Below are 18,148 nucleotides of genomic sequence, written 5' to 3'. Positions count from 1 at the left end.
ACTTTGTTTTTCTATTTTTCTTCCAATCACAAACAGCACAGCGATCTGAAGTTCCTGGTGTTACGACTGGTACTTGTTCTTTTGGTAAACCACATATCTCCCTAAACCTCATTCTGATGGTTCTGGGTAAGTTATATATTTATATTTATATATATATATAAATATAAATAAACTAATCTATAAACATTGAAAATAAGGAAAAGATCTTAAATTACCTTACTAATTAAAAATATCGATGTGTGATCCAAACACAAAAATTGGTGCACAAATACTCGCACACGGTGTACGGGACCGTGTTGCGTAATAACAAAAGGACAGTACTATTTTTTACACTGCGAACTGACTTTACCCACAGTTGATTGACCACTGAAGAAGTATACGAAGTAGCCATTCAAAATCCCCACTACAAGCAGAGTTACAGGAATTTATTTACAGGCCCGGTCTCCCACACCGTGTGCGAGTAACAGAGGGTTAAAGGTTAACTAAAGTCAAATTTAAATGGTTCTATACCGGTGCCGCCCAAAATCCCGACAGCCAAAATCCCGACAGCCAAAATCCTGACGGCCAAAACACTGACACGCCAGAATCCCGACATGCAACAATCCTCGCATAAGTAAAAATTCCGACTTTTGTTAATACTTTTAATACAAAATACTTTTGTTTAGTAACAAAAAATAAAAAACAAGAATTAAATGTAATTATATGTTAAAAAGAAACTTATCAAACCTGTCGGGATTCTGGCCTGTTGGGATTCTGGCCGTCGGGATTGTGGCTGTCGGGATTTTGGCTGTCGGGATTTTGGGGTAGACCCGTTCTATACAGATCGATCTCCTATTCATTCATGAGTAGAGCCTGAATATTTGTTAGACAGCAAAACATCTTTGAACATGAAATTTATTGAATAAAGTATTCCAAATCTCCCATACAGTAATGTAAACATTAAAATTATAAATACTCATCTTGTTTAATTTTCGAAGAGGAGTAGGTAGAATAGGCAGAATATTTGTTTACTTGTGCTCTAAATTTAAAAGATATTAGAACTGCATTCAGTTATCACCTTTATAAATTGATCAGTTAATGTAGTAAATAGTTTTTATATCTATTAACTATGCAAAACATCCCAAACATTTTCTCAGAATGTTCAGTTTACAAACAGTGTAAATAGGTGGACAATGCTCTCTAAATTTAAAAGGATAATTGGGTATGAAAGAGTAGCTAGAAAGGTATTAGAACTAATTAGAGTAGCACAATAAAGGAATTGAATAGAAATGAATTATGTAGTTAGTGTAGTTGTTTAAAAAATGGTGGAACATTCCTGGATGAATTTAAAAAACATTCTGGATTAAACTGATAAAACCACAACAAATCTATTTGCTTATTTACATTTGTTCTGCCAACTTTTTATAGCGTAACATAAACACTGCTTGTTTAGCGGATTTGTCAATAAAGTACCTACTGCTTAATAATGTAAAGATGTACATACCCTTCCTTCACTTTTCCAGTAAATGAAGAATCCATATTCGTCGACTTTAAAAAGTGCTCGTTGCTCCAGTTCTACATTATCTTTGTCTTCGGTCCATCTATCAAACACACATCCAGTCAAAAGGGGCTCAGGTACAGGTATATGCCAATCAAACTCGAACTTCTTTGTCATGTTTTAGGCCTAGTGAAAACCACGATTAGTCGTCAGTTCTACATTTTACCGAAATCACATTGTTTATATTAAAGAGAAATTTGTTTATTTTAACATTAAAATCGCATTTATATCGATACTACGCTCTAGCTCCGCAAGGCCATCAAAACCAGTACGTTTATCGCGAAATAGAATGAGAATGACAGTTCACTAAAACGCCAAGCGGAAGGGTAAGGGAGGAAGAAAAAACACGACCTTGACAAAAATTATGTCATGATTTGACAGTAACTAGCGATGTTGCCGCTGCGAGACAGTAGCGCCTCTAGCGGAAGATACTGACACTAAATAGTATGGCGCAAAAATCAATCTTTTAAATATTTCAAATGAGTGGTTTAAATTAGTTGTATTTCGTTAAAAACTGGAATTGAAAATTTGTTTATCCCTATACTCTAAACACTATATAAATCAACATTAAGATCAAAAGTGAGCACTTATGTTTTTATAAAGGTTTCTTTAAATGTTACATAAGAATGTTAGAAAAGTGCCATGTGACAGATTTTTACACCTAAACGAGAGAAATTATTTGGTCAAACATTGGTTTAATACTTTCTACTTCGATTTTTAAAGATAGGTATAACGTACTGCTTTTACATCTAAATCAAATCTTATGTCTACTCTTTTCGTAATATTTTTATATTAGGTATTTGTATTTAATTGCAATTTTTACATTTTTGACAAACTTTGAATGTAGAACCTGCTGTAGGTCAGGTACTACAAAAACTACACTACAGAATTGTACTGTATCAAAAATTGTGTAAAATACAATAGATATAATCCCAATTATTATTTTCAATCACAAATTCTGTATATCAGTTTTACCCAAAAACAATTTTTAACAAAACTCTTATTATGGTGCAATTTGCCATAAGCATAAGATATTAAAATTCATCGGTGATCCATAAAAATAAAAAAAAAAATTTCAAAACATATTTTATCTGCTTTGGATCGATATTTATTGCACTATGCAGTTATTTTGTGAGTATGCGCTTTTTGGGGATAATTAGAAACTTAATGCTAGCGCATATAGAGGATAGAGGACTTATAAACGAGAGTGTAAGATTTGTTGCCTAACCATCAGGTGAACATTAGTTCATAATATGTACAGTCCGTCTAATTTACTTACCGTTGCACGTCAGTAAACCAGAGATCTAAATTGACATAGTTCTTAAAGTATAAAAAAATCCTGAATCCATTTTAAATCAAATAGATCATATATAATTATTGTAAACGTGGATTATACAACAAAACAAATTAATAGTCAATGTTAATAAATAAAAACTTTAGAAATATAAAACAAGAATTAAGTTATAATCTTATACCTCGTCCAATTTACTTACCGTTGCACGTCATCCGCGCCATAGCCTGTGACACGATACCAACACGAAATATCTAGGCGGTAGGTGTGTTCCCCTTTAGAATCATTTTGATTCTAAAAAAGAACACACCCACCGCCTAAATATTTCGTGTTGGTATCGTGTCATAGGCTATGGCGCGGATGACGTGCAACGGTAAGTAAATTGGACGAGGTATACGTTAAAGTAAATAATAAAAACAGTAAATATAATAAAACAAATATGTACTTATATAATAGTAGAGAATATAAAAAAATATGAAGTGTCTCCGCAACTGTCAATTAAATGTTACCAATTTATTCTAAAACGTCACCTTCGTTCGATTACAGTTACAGTGTGTTCAGAGCAAATGTGCTTCATAAAAACGGTTTATAATCCATTTATACAGATTAAATGAAACATATTATTGTGTATTTCTTTAGGTTAACATTAATAGAAATCTTCAAATATTATTTCTACGCGTATATAATAAAATATGTCTAGTGGCTGTAATTACAGTATACTAGGCAAAATGATTCTAAAAAAGAACACACCTACCGCCTAAATATTTCGTGTTGGTATCATGTGACATCACAGGCTACGACGCGGATGACGTGCAACGGTAAGTAAATTAGACTACGTATACTTTAAAATAATAAAAAAATAGGCCCGTGCATTTTTTTCTGTGACTGGATATTTATTAAAAACCGTCTATTATCACAATAAAATTCAAGAGCTACTAGACATATGAATTCCTTCGTCCACTTAATCTCTGAAAGATTTTTCGGGGTCGACTTCTCTTCCTTTCTTTTTCCTATCGGGTTCCACTCATTATTCTGTTTATCCAACGTTTTCTGTCTGCTCTTCTTACATGTCCGTACCAGGTTCGTCTCTTCTGTTCTATGTATAGTCTATTATATCTGAGTTCATTCCCATTCTTTTCTTAATATCTATATATGATTTTTATTCTATCTCTTCTTGTTACACTGCAACTTCTCCTTAGGAATTCCATCTCTGTTGCTCTTATTTTGTTTATCAATCCAGCCAATACGAGCTACTTTGCTATGAACCAGATATTTAAATCACGAGATGTGCATCAAAGGATGACTAATATACAAATCTAAAAGACCATACCTAATCTGAATGACCAGAGAAGTTAGCAACAGATACGGACTAGCTCTTAACATAAAGAAGACCAAATTTATGACAATTGGTAAAAAAAAAACAATAATAAACGCTCAACTTACAATCAACTAACAGAATATCGAAAGAGTCGAGCAATTACATATCTGGGCACCAATTTAAATAACCAATGGGACCACTCAACATAAATTATTAAACAGCGAATAATAAAAGCAAAAGCAGCATACGTTAGAATGAGACCCATTTTCAACAGTCGGGACATATCATTAAAAACAGAATACCGTCGGTTGAAATGCTACATATTCACAGTTCTGCTCTACGGAATGGAAGCGTGGACACTAACTGTTGCATCTATGAATCGGCTCGAAGCTTTCGAAATGTGGTGTTATAAGCGCACCTTAAATATATCCTGGGTTGACCGAATTACTAATGTGTAAGCCTGCGTAGAATGGGGAAAGAGTGTGAAATTCTCACGACCATCAAAACTAAAAAATTAGAATATCTAGGACATGTAATGAGAAATCAAGAACGTTACGGCCTTCTCTAACTGATTCTCCAAGGGAAGGTAAGTGGTAAAAGAGGACCGGAAAGAAGACGCATTTCCTGGCTTCAAAATTGACGAAAGTGGTATAACACGACTACCACTGAACTGTTCCGCGCTGCGGTAAACAAAGTCAAGATAGCCAAGATGATCGCGAACATCCGGAACGGATAGGCACTTTACGAAGACGAAGAAAAGACCATAATCCGATCGATATAGTGACCTATTACTCAAAAATCTGTAAATGGTACAGACTTTTCTGAAAGAAATGGTCTGAGACGAATATTAAGCCCTATAATTTAGAACAACAGGTGGCGAATCAGATACAATTATGAAATGTTTTAATATACATACATAAAGAACCAACATAAACCACATAAAGCCACATTTCGATTGGATGGCAAAGGGAATAAAAATAGATGGAGAATACTTAAACAACTTACGTTTCGCCGATGATATAGTTATAGTAGCTGAGGATCTAGGTATGGCAAGAGAGATGGTACAAGAACTCGTTGTGGCTACAGAAAATGTAGGTTTAAATATAAACATCTCGAAAACAGAAATAATGACAAATTTGGTAGCCAACCAGAACATCAGTATTGGTGGGAAGGAAATAGAACTCGTAGATAGATATAAATACCTGGGAGATAAAATTACGATTGGCAGGGATAACCAGACTCATGAACTGAAGAGAAGAATCGGTCTTGGGTGGGCAGCATTTGGAAAACTGAGAGAAATTTTAAAAGTGAGTTGCCCACATGCCTAAAGAGAAAAGTATTTGATCAGTGCGTCCTCCCAATCTTGACGTACGGATCAGAAACACTTACCTTAACTAAAGCCTCGGCTACCAAACTAAGAGTCACGCAGAGAAGAATGGAGCGGTCAATGTTAGGAATAACTCTGCGAGACAAAAGAAATCAGGAGAAGAACAAACGTGACTGACGTCATCGAGAGGATAGCCAGGTTGAAGTGGAGATGGGCAGGACACATAGCCAGAATGACAGATGGGCGATGGACGAAGAGGTTATTGGAATGGAGGCCAAGAGAAGACAAGAGAAGCGTCGGTCGATTGCCTACAAGATGGACTGACGACTTAAGAAAGGTAAATAAAAACTGGATGAGAGCGGCGCAGGATAGATGGGGATGGGGTTGGATACGAGGAGAGGAGACCTATGTTAAGCAGTGGACTTTTGAAGCTGGATGATGATGAAAGAACCAACTTTGTTAGTATGTCCGCCTACCGTGTCTTCAATGGGCAGGTCATATATTTGAGATGAAGGAAAACAGGATTCCAAAAAACCTGTTGAATCCAAGAATGAGGTAAGAGGCCTAATTGGAAACCGAGAAAGTAATGGAAGGATGATGTGGATGATGACACAAGAAATCTCCTTCGTAATCGTTCGTGGAGGAGAGGAGAATGGCTACACCGTAACGAATGGAGAGGTTGCTGTTGCTGAGTGAGGCCAGGGCTCAAATTGGGCTGTGCTGTAGAGCCATAGGATGGAAACAACATTTGATTATCATAAATACCTTTTTCAAGATAATAATTTAATATTAATAGTCCAGAGAAATAAGATTTTTCTAGTGACACAACCCCCTCCAGGCTGAAACCAAATTTTTTGAGTAGTATGGACATCTATATTAATAACATATATGTTTCCTGCAGCCGATCTTGATGATATTATACATAGTTATAAACAAATAAAGATCAAAAAACGGTAAATTTTCGCTTTTTTCGTCTATTACTAAAAAGTAAAGCATTCTGAACAAATTTGAGAATAAGAGACTCATAAATCATATAAAAATGCTATAGAAAGAGCGGCACAAAACAGTGGCCTAAATATTAATGAAATAAAAACCAAATACATGAAGGCCAGCAAATCGACAGGCCAAAGAAACCTACAGAATCTGACAATAGGAGACTATAACATCGAAAGCGTAAAAAATTTTACATATCTAGGTTCACTAGTTACCGCAGATAACAATGTCAGGGAAGAAGTTAAGAGAAGAATACATATTGCTAATAAAACGTATAATGGACTCATTAAACATCTAAGATCTCACAACATCACGAGAAAAACCAAATGCAAAATATACAAAACCCTGATAAAACCGGTCCTTATATATGGATCAGAGACATGGACACTGACGAAAAGCGATGAGAACTTATTAGGTACGTTTGAACGAAAAATCTTTAGACACATATATAAGGGGGTGAAAGAAAATGACGTATGGCGCAGAAGATATAATTTTGAACTATACGCAGCATACAACGAGCCCGACGTCAAAACATCCATAAAGATCGGACGTCTGCGCTGGATGGGCCATGTTGAACGAATGTTGAAGACCGAAACACCAAAACACATAATGAAGCAAACACCAGTAGGGAGAAGGTCAAAGGGAAGACCCAAACTTAGATACATGGAACAAAGTGGAACAAGATCTGAGAACACTTGAGATTGCCCACTGGAAGAACAAAGCAAGGAACACAGAACAGAATGGCGGAAAATCCTAGAACAAGCCAGGACCCAAAAAGGGTTGTCGAGCTACTGATGATGATAAATCATATAAAAAGCTTCAATATGGCGTTCGCTGAATATGTCTATCCTTATTTGTTGCTTAGAAAATTGCAAAATAAGTCATAAATTTTGAGATTTCATAAATGTTCATAGCTAATATAAAAATTAAGTTAGAACCTTCTTATTACAAAGAATGCTGAGACTTCTTGTGCTTAAATTATATTTTAAATTTCAAAATAATTGGTCAAATAGTTTAAAAGTTATTTAATTTGTTTATCCCAAATTAATTTTATTTGCAACACTATAAGTCAGAAAATTATGAGGTGTTTGGACAGTTTATGAAAGAAGAACATTTATACTATTAACATAATTTAAAAAAAGACAAAAAGTAATTTTAAACAGTGTAAAATTATTTTGCAAAAACATGTCGATTTTTTACTTACTTAAAAACAATTAGAATAACTTTTTAACCGTTACCCGTAGAACAATTATTTTTCGTATTTAGAAAGACTGAATTTTTATACACATTTAGAAAGAAAAACAATTGTCCTAGGACAATTAGGGACGAAGTTAGCCCCCCCTTTTAATTCACATGTTCTTGCAAAATAATTTTGCAATATTTAGAATTATTTTTTTTAATTAAATTAATAGTGTAAATCTTCGTCTTTCATAAATTATCCAAAGTATTACCGTAACTTCATCATTTTCTGACTTATAGTGTTGCAAAAAAAAATTAATTTGGGATAAACAAATTAAATAACTTTTAAACTATTTAACCAATTGCTTTAAAATTTAGGGTATGATTTAAGCACCAAAATTCTCAGCATTCCGTGTAATAAGAAGGTTCTAAATTAATTTTTACATAAGTTATGAATATTAGTAAAAACTCAAAATTTATGATTTATTTTGGAATTTTCTAAGCAACCAATAAGGATAGACATATTCAGCGAACGCCATATTGCAGTTTTTTATACGATTTATGAGTTTCTTACTCTCAAATTTGTTTTTTTTTTTTTGTAATAGACGAAAAAAGCGAAAATTTACCATTTTTTGATCTTTATTTGTTTATAACTATGTATAATGTATAATATCATCAAAATCGGTTGCAGGAAACATAGGTTATTATTATAGATGTCGCATACTACTCAAAAAATTTGGTTTCGGCCTGGAGGGGGTTGTGTGACCAACAGGATATTTTTTTCCTTATTTATCTGTTGATGTTACTTGTGATAGTGATTGTGTAATGCTTAAGGTGAATTTAAAAAACTTTTCCCTCTATGTTTCTGTTGTGTATTTTACACCTAATGCTGATGTTATGATGTATGAAAATTATTTTAATTTGTTTGAGAATATTTTATTATCAAAAAACTCAAATGTGATGTTATTAGGAGATTTCAATTTACCCCATTTTGATAATAATAGCTTTATAGATTGTGGTAAAAATGCGCTGATGCAGCAATTTCTTAATATTAATAACTTACAACAAATAAATAAGGTTCCTAATTTTATGAATAGATTTTTAGATCTTGCTCTGACTAATATAGATGTATGTACTGTGGCAAGGTCTGACTGTCCATTAGTGGCTGAAGATGTGTATCACCCTGCTCTCATCTATAGTGTTGTAAGTGAAATAGCTGAGTTACCAGGCAACAAAAAGGTATATGCATACAACTATGCTCAAGGTAACTACTGTCATCTTTATCATTTAATTTTTCAATACAACTGGTTCTCATTATTCTTATGTCAGGACATTAGTAATGCTTTTAATGTTTTTTATAGTGAAATGTACACATTTTTGAATTGTTCTATACCTAAAACCAAAATAAGGGCCAGCAATTCTACTTCTAAGTTTCCGTACTGGTTCTCTCATGATTTGATTCATAAAATTAAAAAGAAAAATAGTCTTCGTCGTTTGTGCTCATCAACTAAGAATGCTGAATTTCAGCTGTTAAGAAGTGATATTAAAAATCAAACCAAATATGAGTATAAATTATATAAACGTTCACCTGAAAACTATCTAGTTGCTGAACCAAACAAATTCTGGACCTTTTTTAAGTCAAAATATAAAAATAGTGGAATTCCTATAGAAATGACATTAAATAACTCCAAGTTTAATACACCTTTTGATATTGCAAGTGCATTTGCTAAATATTTTGCATCAGTATATATGACACATCTGACTGTACACATTGTCACTCTCACAGTACTGAGTGGGGTTCATTTACCTTTAAACATATCACAGAATTGGATGTTATAAATAGTATCAAAAAACTTAAACCCAAAAAATCTACAGGCCCTGATGAAATACCACCATATATCTATTGGATATGCATATTGGATTGGCAGAACCCTTAGCTAAACCTCTGGCGTTCTTGTTTAATATGTCGATTGAACAGGAATATTTCCCAGATATCTTAAAAATGGCAACAATTTCTCCAATACATAAAAAAGATAAAAAAATGACACCCAAAACTATAGACCTATCAGCCTGTTAAATAGTGTTGCTAAGATTTTTTAAGGAATTCTTTATGAGGATATATACACTCATGTTAAGAGTAAAATTAGCAAATCCCAGCATGGTTTTGTAAGTGACAAATCAACAGTAACAAATCTCTGTGTTTTTTCTGAACATATTACTAAGGCTATTGAGGCAGGGGAGCAGTTGGACGTTCTCTATACTGATTGTGAAAAAGCATTTGATAAGGTCAATCACTGTATTCTTTTAAATAAACTGGTAGAGTTTGGATTTTCAAGAAAAGCTTTTAATTTATTAAAATCTTATTTGTCAGATAGGAAGAACACAGTTAAAGTAGGTAATTGCTTTTCCCACCAATTTGTGTCATCCTCGGGAGTTCCACAGGGGAGCAAACTTGGACCATTGCTCTTCATTTTATTTATTAATGACTTGCCAGACTGTATTAAATCTTGTAACAGCTTAATGTATGCCGATGATTTTAAACTTTTTAAAACCATCTCTAATAAGAAAGATGTAGTTAAATTGCAGGATGATTTAAGGTCAGTTACTCAATGGTTCAACAATTCGAAAATGACTCTTAACGTTAAAAAGTGCGCAGTAGTCTCATATACTCGAAAACTTAACAGTATTATTGAAGATTATTGTATTAACGGTGATCGAGTGCAGAGAGTGAGTTTTATGAAGGATCTTGGAGTTACATTTCAAACAAACATGAAGTTCAATACACACTTTTGTGAAATAACTAACAGAGCCTATCGTGCCTTGGATTTTGTTATTAGAAATAGCAATAACTTCAGAATAAACACAATTATAAAACTCTATAATGCCCTGGTGAGACCACATATGGAATATGCTTCAAACATCTGGTCTCCAATTGCATTTTCAAACTCAGAAAGGATCGAAAAAGTTCAAAAACGATTTCTAAGATTTTTATACCTAAGGAAAAACAAGGAATATCCATATATGGTCTCTTACAGGGTAATGTTGGATTCGTTTCAGTTGCAGTCACTTGCCACTAGGAGAAACAGTCAGGCCATTATGTTTATATACCTAATTGTTAATAGTATTAAGTACACAGACTGTGATCTAATTGAGTTTGGTTACCTAAGAGTACCTAAAAGTAGGTTAAGGATAACCAACCCAGATCTATTTTATACAAGTTCTTATAGAAATATGTCACCAGTGAATAATATGTTAAAAATATGTAATGAAGTATTCAATGGACTAACTGATATAGACATATTTAATGTAAAAATCAGGGACCTTAGAACATTGCTTGCACATCAACACTAGGTTTAAGGGATTTCATAAAACACAAATACTCCCTTCCTTTTTCATTTACTTAGCTTATTAGTTTTAGGTTTATATTCTTAGTTAGCAAGTTCTTCACTTTACATGTAACTACTATTAGTTTATAGTGTTTGTAAAGTTTTAAATAAATAAATAAATCTTAACTATAATATGATATCTCTAACTTACCAAGTCCGGAATTGAAAAAACAATTTTTATCAATAATAAACAAGACACCAATGTACTGACTGAAACTTAAACTCCAAAATTTAAAGGTAAAATAATGACTTCCTTATACACATCAAAATATTTTTTAAGTAACATTGTACCTAATAACACGAATTTATCTGAACTTCGATAAGAAAATTAAAATAATCATACGCCGGATATTATTGCTAGTCTATTAAAAACGACGTTTATAAAAAGAAACCAATTAGCAATCAAGCAAATTGGACTGCGTACTTGATACTACCGTTTCTATCAATGTCATACACTCAACTCCAAATATTTTATCAATATTTTGGTCTAAAGGACCCCGCAACCCCGCACTTTATGGAAAAGTGGCCCTGGTCAAAGGACCCCGCAAAACTCTTATGGGAAATGGCTCTCTGTTTTATGGAAGGTATAGCTTTTAGCTATTAGTAGTCATATTATCCCGCCGGAATAATATAGTCATATTATCCCGACGAGCTCTAATTGTTCTTTTAAGCATATCCTACAAATACTCTATAGGGTTAATCTCGGGTGAGCAAGCAGGCCACTCCAAACAAGGGATATCTTCTGCTTCAATGATGTCTCTAGTCACTCTAATGGTATGTGGAGGTCCATTATCATGCATGAAAATTAAATTGTTTCCTGTTGCACTTCTCCAATGCCTAACTACAGGTTATCAACATACCTGTGAGCAGTTAAAGTTGATTGGATGAAAATTAAAACAGTTTTTTTACGGATCACAATGCCTCTCCAGAAAATTACTCTAAGTACACGATTTCGTGGGTCATCTGATTTTACACAAATCCTGGCTTTTTCTGAAAATAGCACATTTTGTCAATTCCCAATGTCCCAGTTTTGGTGGTGAAGACACCAATTTAGGGGATTAATCTTATGCTGCCTGGATAACTCGGAAACCCATAACTGTCTCCTGCTGTATAGTTCTTGGCACGAACTCTTCTTCTTATCGTTTCAACAGTTACACCTGTAACTTCCAAAAGCTACAGGTCAAAAACGGTTGGGTATCTTCCAGCTGATTGGACAATTAAACGATCCTGACGAGCCGTTCTTACTTTTTGGCGACTTTCTCTTGCTTTATTTCTGAGCTTTCCTAACTCCTGTTATTACGTAGCATAGTTTTTGGACAGAACGTCAGGTGTTCTTCTGAGCGCCCTTTTGAGAACATTTCTTGCTCCACAAGACCAATAATATTTCCCCGTTGTAAGTCTTATAACCCCACATAAGGCATATTTTCGTTTTTGGACGCAAAAGTTAGTTTATTTATTTTCGTTCAATTTGCAACTCAACCAAATAACGTATACCGTACCGAGCTGTACTATCTGATTGTCTAACCGATTTGTTTATTTTCTATTCTTCTTCTTCTTCTTCAGATGCAAATCCATTAATGGAAGTTAGCGATCACATTTTCCCTTAACTCTCTGTTTCTTGCAATGTGTATCAGATATTGTATGTCGTTAATCCCTGTCCATTGCCTTATGTTTCGCAGCCAGGACATTTTCTTGCGTCCTATTCCTCGCTTGCCTTCAATTTTACCCTGGATTATAAGTTGAAGGAACTGGTATTTTTCGTTTCACATGATGTGATTCAAATACGCCGATTTCCTTTTCTTGATGTTTTCGAAAAGTTGGCGCTCTTGGTTGATTCTTTTAAGGACATCTACATTTGTGACTCTCGCTGTCCATGGTATCTTTAGGATACGGCGATAAAGCCACATTTCGACGGCTTCTACCCAAGTAGCAATTTGTCGACGCGACAACGTTGTCTACCGCGTGGCAACGTTTTGTTACAACGTTGTTATTGCCTAGAAGACGACCCAATTCTGCACTAATTTGGTGGACGATTTTTGAGTTGTCTTGACGTTGCCTAGGCAACCTTAAGCGTTGCATAAGACAACTGAAGCGACTATAAAAAGTGCCTGCGTGCAATGGTTGCTCAAAGAGTCGGACTGGTTATGTTTTTTTACCTATATAAAAATTAAACTATTTTGACATCATATCAGGTATTTAAATTTATATAATTACATAAATAAGGACTTAAACAAAATTACCTGATGTGAAATTTATAAACGCATCTCAGATTACCGTCAAATATGGATATTCCACCTTTAAAAAACACACGCGCTCATTTTTTATCACCTTTTTAACAAAAAATATGTAAATTTAAAAAATCTAATTTTAATATAAAAGCCAGAATTTATGTTAAAGATGTTTTGTATAAATTTAATGTATTGATGGTGCTTTTAAAGGTATTAGAAAATGCCTGCATTTTTTATATTTTGTGTTTTTATTTTCTTTACATCCCAAAAAAACCAAAATGGTGCATTAAACAACATTACCAATATTACTTAAAATATACCTTATTACGAACCATAGACGGATGAGACAACCGAGAAGTCCAATCGCCGACCAAACACGGCCTGGACCGACTATCCCAACCACTTTAGAACGCACTCTCTTATTGGGTGACAGAGGTCATGTGACCAGTGCAATGAAGTGCATCATTCTCGTTAACAGCGTTGCCACATTTAGTAGATATCTACTGTTTTGGTATATTTTTGATATTATTTAAAAAATTCTAGTAGGCAATGTTTTTTATTAGATGTTTGGTATATTTCAATATTTGTTATCACTAAAATAAAATTTTCTTTTTAATAGTATTCACCCCATTTCTAAATTAATTTTTAGACATTTTGTTACAATTTCCCAATGTCATTACCGAAAATAAGATTCAGGACGTAGATGATGATAATAGATGGACAGAGAATAGACAAGGCGGAAACGGCGGGTTCGTTGGGAAAATATTCCCATGAGATATTTTTGCATAATCACATTCGTGAGACATCCCAGAATAAGGTTCAAGAAGTCGCCCACGAGAAAAGTGGGCCAATTTTTTTTTAACAATTTTTTTTTAATCAAATTGCAAAAATAAATATTTTGGACCATTCTGGACAAAAAAGGTCTCTTATAATTTTTCTCTAAAGTTGATCTTTTTCGAGTTAGAAGCAAGTTAAAATTTGAGAAACGCGAAAATGGCCATTTTTAAGGCTTAATAAGTCGGTCAAAAATTATTATTTTGAAAGTCAGAAAGTGACTAAATCAAAGTTTAAAGTCGCCGTTACATGATCCCGAAGAAATCTGTTTCATTAATTTACTACTAAGCTGTTATTTTTAATTAATAACAATGAGTGGTTGTATCGTATTGACGCTGCTGTAAATGTGAGTGCGGGGACTGCTGAAATAGCTTCTCTCTCGCACTCAGCATTTACAGCCCCGCACACGTGAATGGCGCTTATTATTATTACTTAAAAATAACAGCTTAGTAATAAAATAATGACAAAAATTTCTTCAGGATCTTGTAGGGGCGGCTTCAAACTTTGATTTAGTCATATATTGACTTTCATAATAATAACTTTTAACCGAGTTATTAAGCCTTGAAAATCGCCATTTTTCGTTTTTTTCAATTTTAAATTGCTTATAAGTCGAAAACGATCAACTTTAGAGAAAAATTATTAGAGACCTTTTTTGTCCAGAATGGTCCAAAAGATTAAAGAAAAAATTGCTCGGGCCAAAAATATTGATTCTTGCAATTTGATTAAAAAAAATTGTTAAAAAAAATTGGCCCACTTTTCACTTGGTCGACTTCTTGAACCTTATTCTGGGATGTCTCACGAATGTGATTATGCAAAAAAATTTCATGGGAATATTTTTCCCTTCGAACCCGCCGTTTTCGCCTTGTCTAGAAATGAAACTGGTAAATACCAGATCTAAATAAGGAAATCTTCATATAATTGGTTTGGAGAATTTTCAAAATGATTGTAACGCTCGGTTTCATAATCAGTTTTTTAAATTTTAAGTAAGTTGGTACCTCTACCTTTATCACAATTCATATATGGGTAAATGTCAACTTTAAAGTGAACTTTACTTTAAGTTGATTATGAAATCGGGCGATTTTGACAAGTAACCGTTAACACAGATTTTACTGTATTTACAGGGCCTAAAAAGAATCTACTGATTTCTATTGATTTTTTGAAAGCAAAACTACTATCCACTGCAAGATAATTCGGATGGAATTCAGACAAAATATGTGCAAAAAGTACATATTTTGTCGGAGTTTCAGCCAAATTATCTTGCAACGGATATAGTACTGAAAGAGTAAGAACTGGCCTGGCAACCATGTCTAGCAAAGCTGATACAAAGATTAGAGCTTATCAAATCTACTGATAAAACAATGGACAATGGAGAAACCAGCTAATAAAAAACAAATAAACAGGTTGTTAAATAAATCGAAAATTTCCAGCAAAATAAAATATAAAATAATAAGAAAAAAGTAAGGTTATAAAGTAAATTCTTTTTTTGCTCCTGAAGTTGCCGTAAACGTGTCACATATCTATAGAACTATACGTAAAGGCCCTGTGGTCGTGAGAGACAACTACCTAGTCGGCCAGAAAACCCATGGGCGTAAATTAGTTTAGCATTATAACGTTTTTAAGTAGTTGCGATTGTTGAAAAAACTTGACTGTGATATGTAGTTGTCACAATAGTAATAACTTAGTTGCCCATATAACTAAAGATATTACTTAATGTTGTAACATCGTAATGTCAGTCGGGTTAGGGGTCGTTGGCCGAAACAACTGAAAATGCTCTCGGGCAACGTTATATACAGTGCATTTGTTTGTACTGACAACCAATGCGTCGAAAAATTGCTACTTGGGTAATCTGTTTATATCCCTCGTTTTGAGTGTCCAGCCCTCTATGCCATATAGCAGCACCGACAACACGTAGCATTTAGTAAACCTTAATCTCAGTTTAAGATCGAACTCTGAACAGGTAAATGCCTGTCCTGAATTTTACGAAAGCTTGTCGAGGTTGCTCAATGCGACATTTTACTTCCCTGTCCGATGCCCAGTCTTCAAAAAGCCACGTTCCCAGGTATTTAATTTTGCTCACTCTTTTAATGGACTTAGTATTCAATGTTATGGTGAAGTTTTCAAATGCATCCAAGTTTCTGGAGATGATCATGAATTTGGTCTTTTTGGTATTAATCTCTAATCTCATTCGCTTACTGTATTCTCCGATTATAGTGACAAGTTGTTAAAGATCTGCTATGTTGTCACAAATTAAGACAGCATCATCAGCATATCGTATGTTGTTGATCAATACCCCATTCACTTTGATTACCATGTCTGCATCTTCCAATATTCCGTATTTTCAATAAAAACCTTTATTCTTTGCAGCAATAAAATAACAAGTTTTTTCAAAAGAAATAAATATTGCTTTGAAATACATGGTGATTCCATATTAAGTTTGGGTGTGTGTAGTGTAGGTATATTATTTCTTTTTGTTTGAATTGTATAAAAGTCTGTTTTTTCACATAGACACGATACTTAATGAGCAAACTGATATATCATGCACATGTGCATATACATAAGTATATCGCAATATTTTTAAAATACTTATATTTTCCCCCATTTTAACTGCCTATAACTACTAAACGGCTCAAGATAGAAATATGCGGTTTTCGCTGAAATGTTTTATTTTAGTAAAAGTTGTCTGAATGGATTGAATTTTTTGGCGGATTTTTGAAAAAAACGTTGTTGACTTTTTTAATGGAACACCCAGTATATCTTTTTGTTGAAAGAAAAGTCATTCACCTATTCAGCGATATAAAGTTTTTCAAAATCGGTTGTCAAATCACTGAGTAATTAATTTTTAAAATGAGAGGTGCAACGTGGATATCACATACCTAAATAACATAACTAAGCAAAATGATACTGTTATGTGATTTCCACATTGCATCTCTCATCTAAAAAATTAATTGCTCACTCATTTGACAACAGATTTTAAAAAATTTTATATCGCTGGATCGTTAAATGACCGTTTTTTCAAGTTTCATAAAAAATGGTCATTTACCTAAAAACTTGAAAAAACGGTCATTTACGTATCCAGCGATATAATTTTTTTTAAAGTCGGTTTTCAGATGAGTGAGCAATTAATTTTTAAAATGAGAGATGCAATGTGGAAATCACATAACATAATATCAATTTGCTTGGTTATGTTATTTAGGTATGTGATTTCCACATTGCATCTCTCATTTTAAAAATTAATTGCTCACTCATTTGAAAACCGATTTTAAAAAAATTATATCGCTGGATACGTAAATGACCGTTTTTTCAAGTTTTTAGGTAACTGACCATTTTTATATTGCTTTTAAATAAAAAATGGCGGATTAAAAAAAAAAACGTTGTTGACTTATTTTATTAAAACACCCAGTATATTTTTTTGTAACTTGAAAAAAACGGTCATTTAGCTATCCATCGATATAAAATTTTTTAAAATCTGTTGTCAAATGAGTGAGCAATTAATTTTTTAAATGAGAGATGCAATGTGGAAATCACATAACATAATATCAATTTTCTTAGTTATGTGATATCCACGTTGCACCTCTCATTTTAAAAATTAATTACTCAGCGATTTGACAACCGATTTTGAAAAACTTTATATCGCTGGATAGGTGAATGACCTTTCTTTCAATTTACAAAAAAAATATACTGGGTGTTCTATTAAAAAAAAGTCAACAATGTTTTGTTTTAAATCCGCCATTTGTTTTTCGTATTTGAAAGCGATATAAAAAATTCAATCCATTCAGACAAAACTTTTACTAAAGTAAAACATTTCAGCGAAAACCGCATATTTCTATCTTGAGCCGTTTAGAAGTTATAGGCATTTAAAATGGGGGAAAATATAAGTGGACACCCGGTGTATTTCTACATATAATACGTACCTTACTTCATCCAAATTCTTTTGATGGCCTACACATTTAAACTGTGTGTATCGATATCGTCACTTTATCACTAGAACAACGAAAAACGTGTGGATTGCTCCTTTGAATAAAAACCAAATATTGCAAACCTTTTAAAAGAATTAC

General features: G+C 33.4%; 1 protein-coding gene across 3 annotated transcripts in view; it reads right to left on the bottom strand.

The window, feature by feature from the left end:
* The window catches only part of LOC114349507 (1-phosphatidylinositol 4,5-bisphosphate phosphodiesterase), a 238,381-nt gene extending 220,233 nt beyond the window's left edge, over positions 1 to 18,148 (bottom strand). The window contains exons 1-2 of one of the 3 annotated variants that reach the window (XM_050647820.1): positions 18,005 to 18,148; positions 1,484 to 1,663 (exon numbers count right to left, since the gene is read on the bottom strand). In XM_050647820.1, the coding sequence (XP_050503777.1) occupies positions 1,484 to 1,654 (171 nt within the window). In that variant the 5' untranslated portion in view covers positions 1,655 to 1,663; positions 18,005 to 18,148. Of the gene's footprint in view, positions 1 to 1,483; positions 1,840 to 11,182; positions 11,292 to 18,004 lie in introns of those variants that run through there. The other 2 variants (XM_050647821.1, XM_050647819.1) reach the window with 2 other exon arrangements.

Source organism: Diabrotica virgifera, chromosome 3 (genome assembly GCF_917563875.1).
Source record: "Diabrotica virgifera virgifera chromosome 3, PGI_DIABVI_V3a".
Lineage (NCBI taxonomy): Eukaryota > Metazoa > Arthropoda > Insecta > Coleoptera > Chrysomelidae > Diabrotica > Diabrotica virgifera.
The sequence above is the reverse complement of the archived record's forward strand: the minus strand, read 5'-3'. Positions and strand labels throughout refer to the sequence as shown.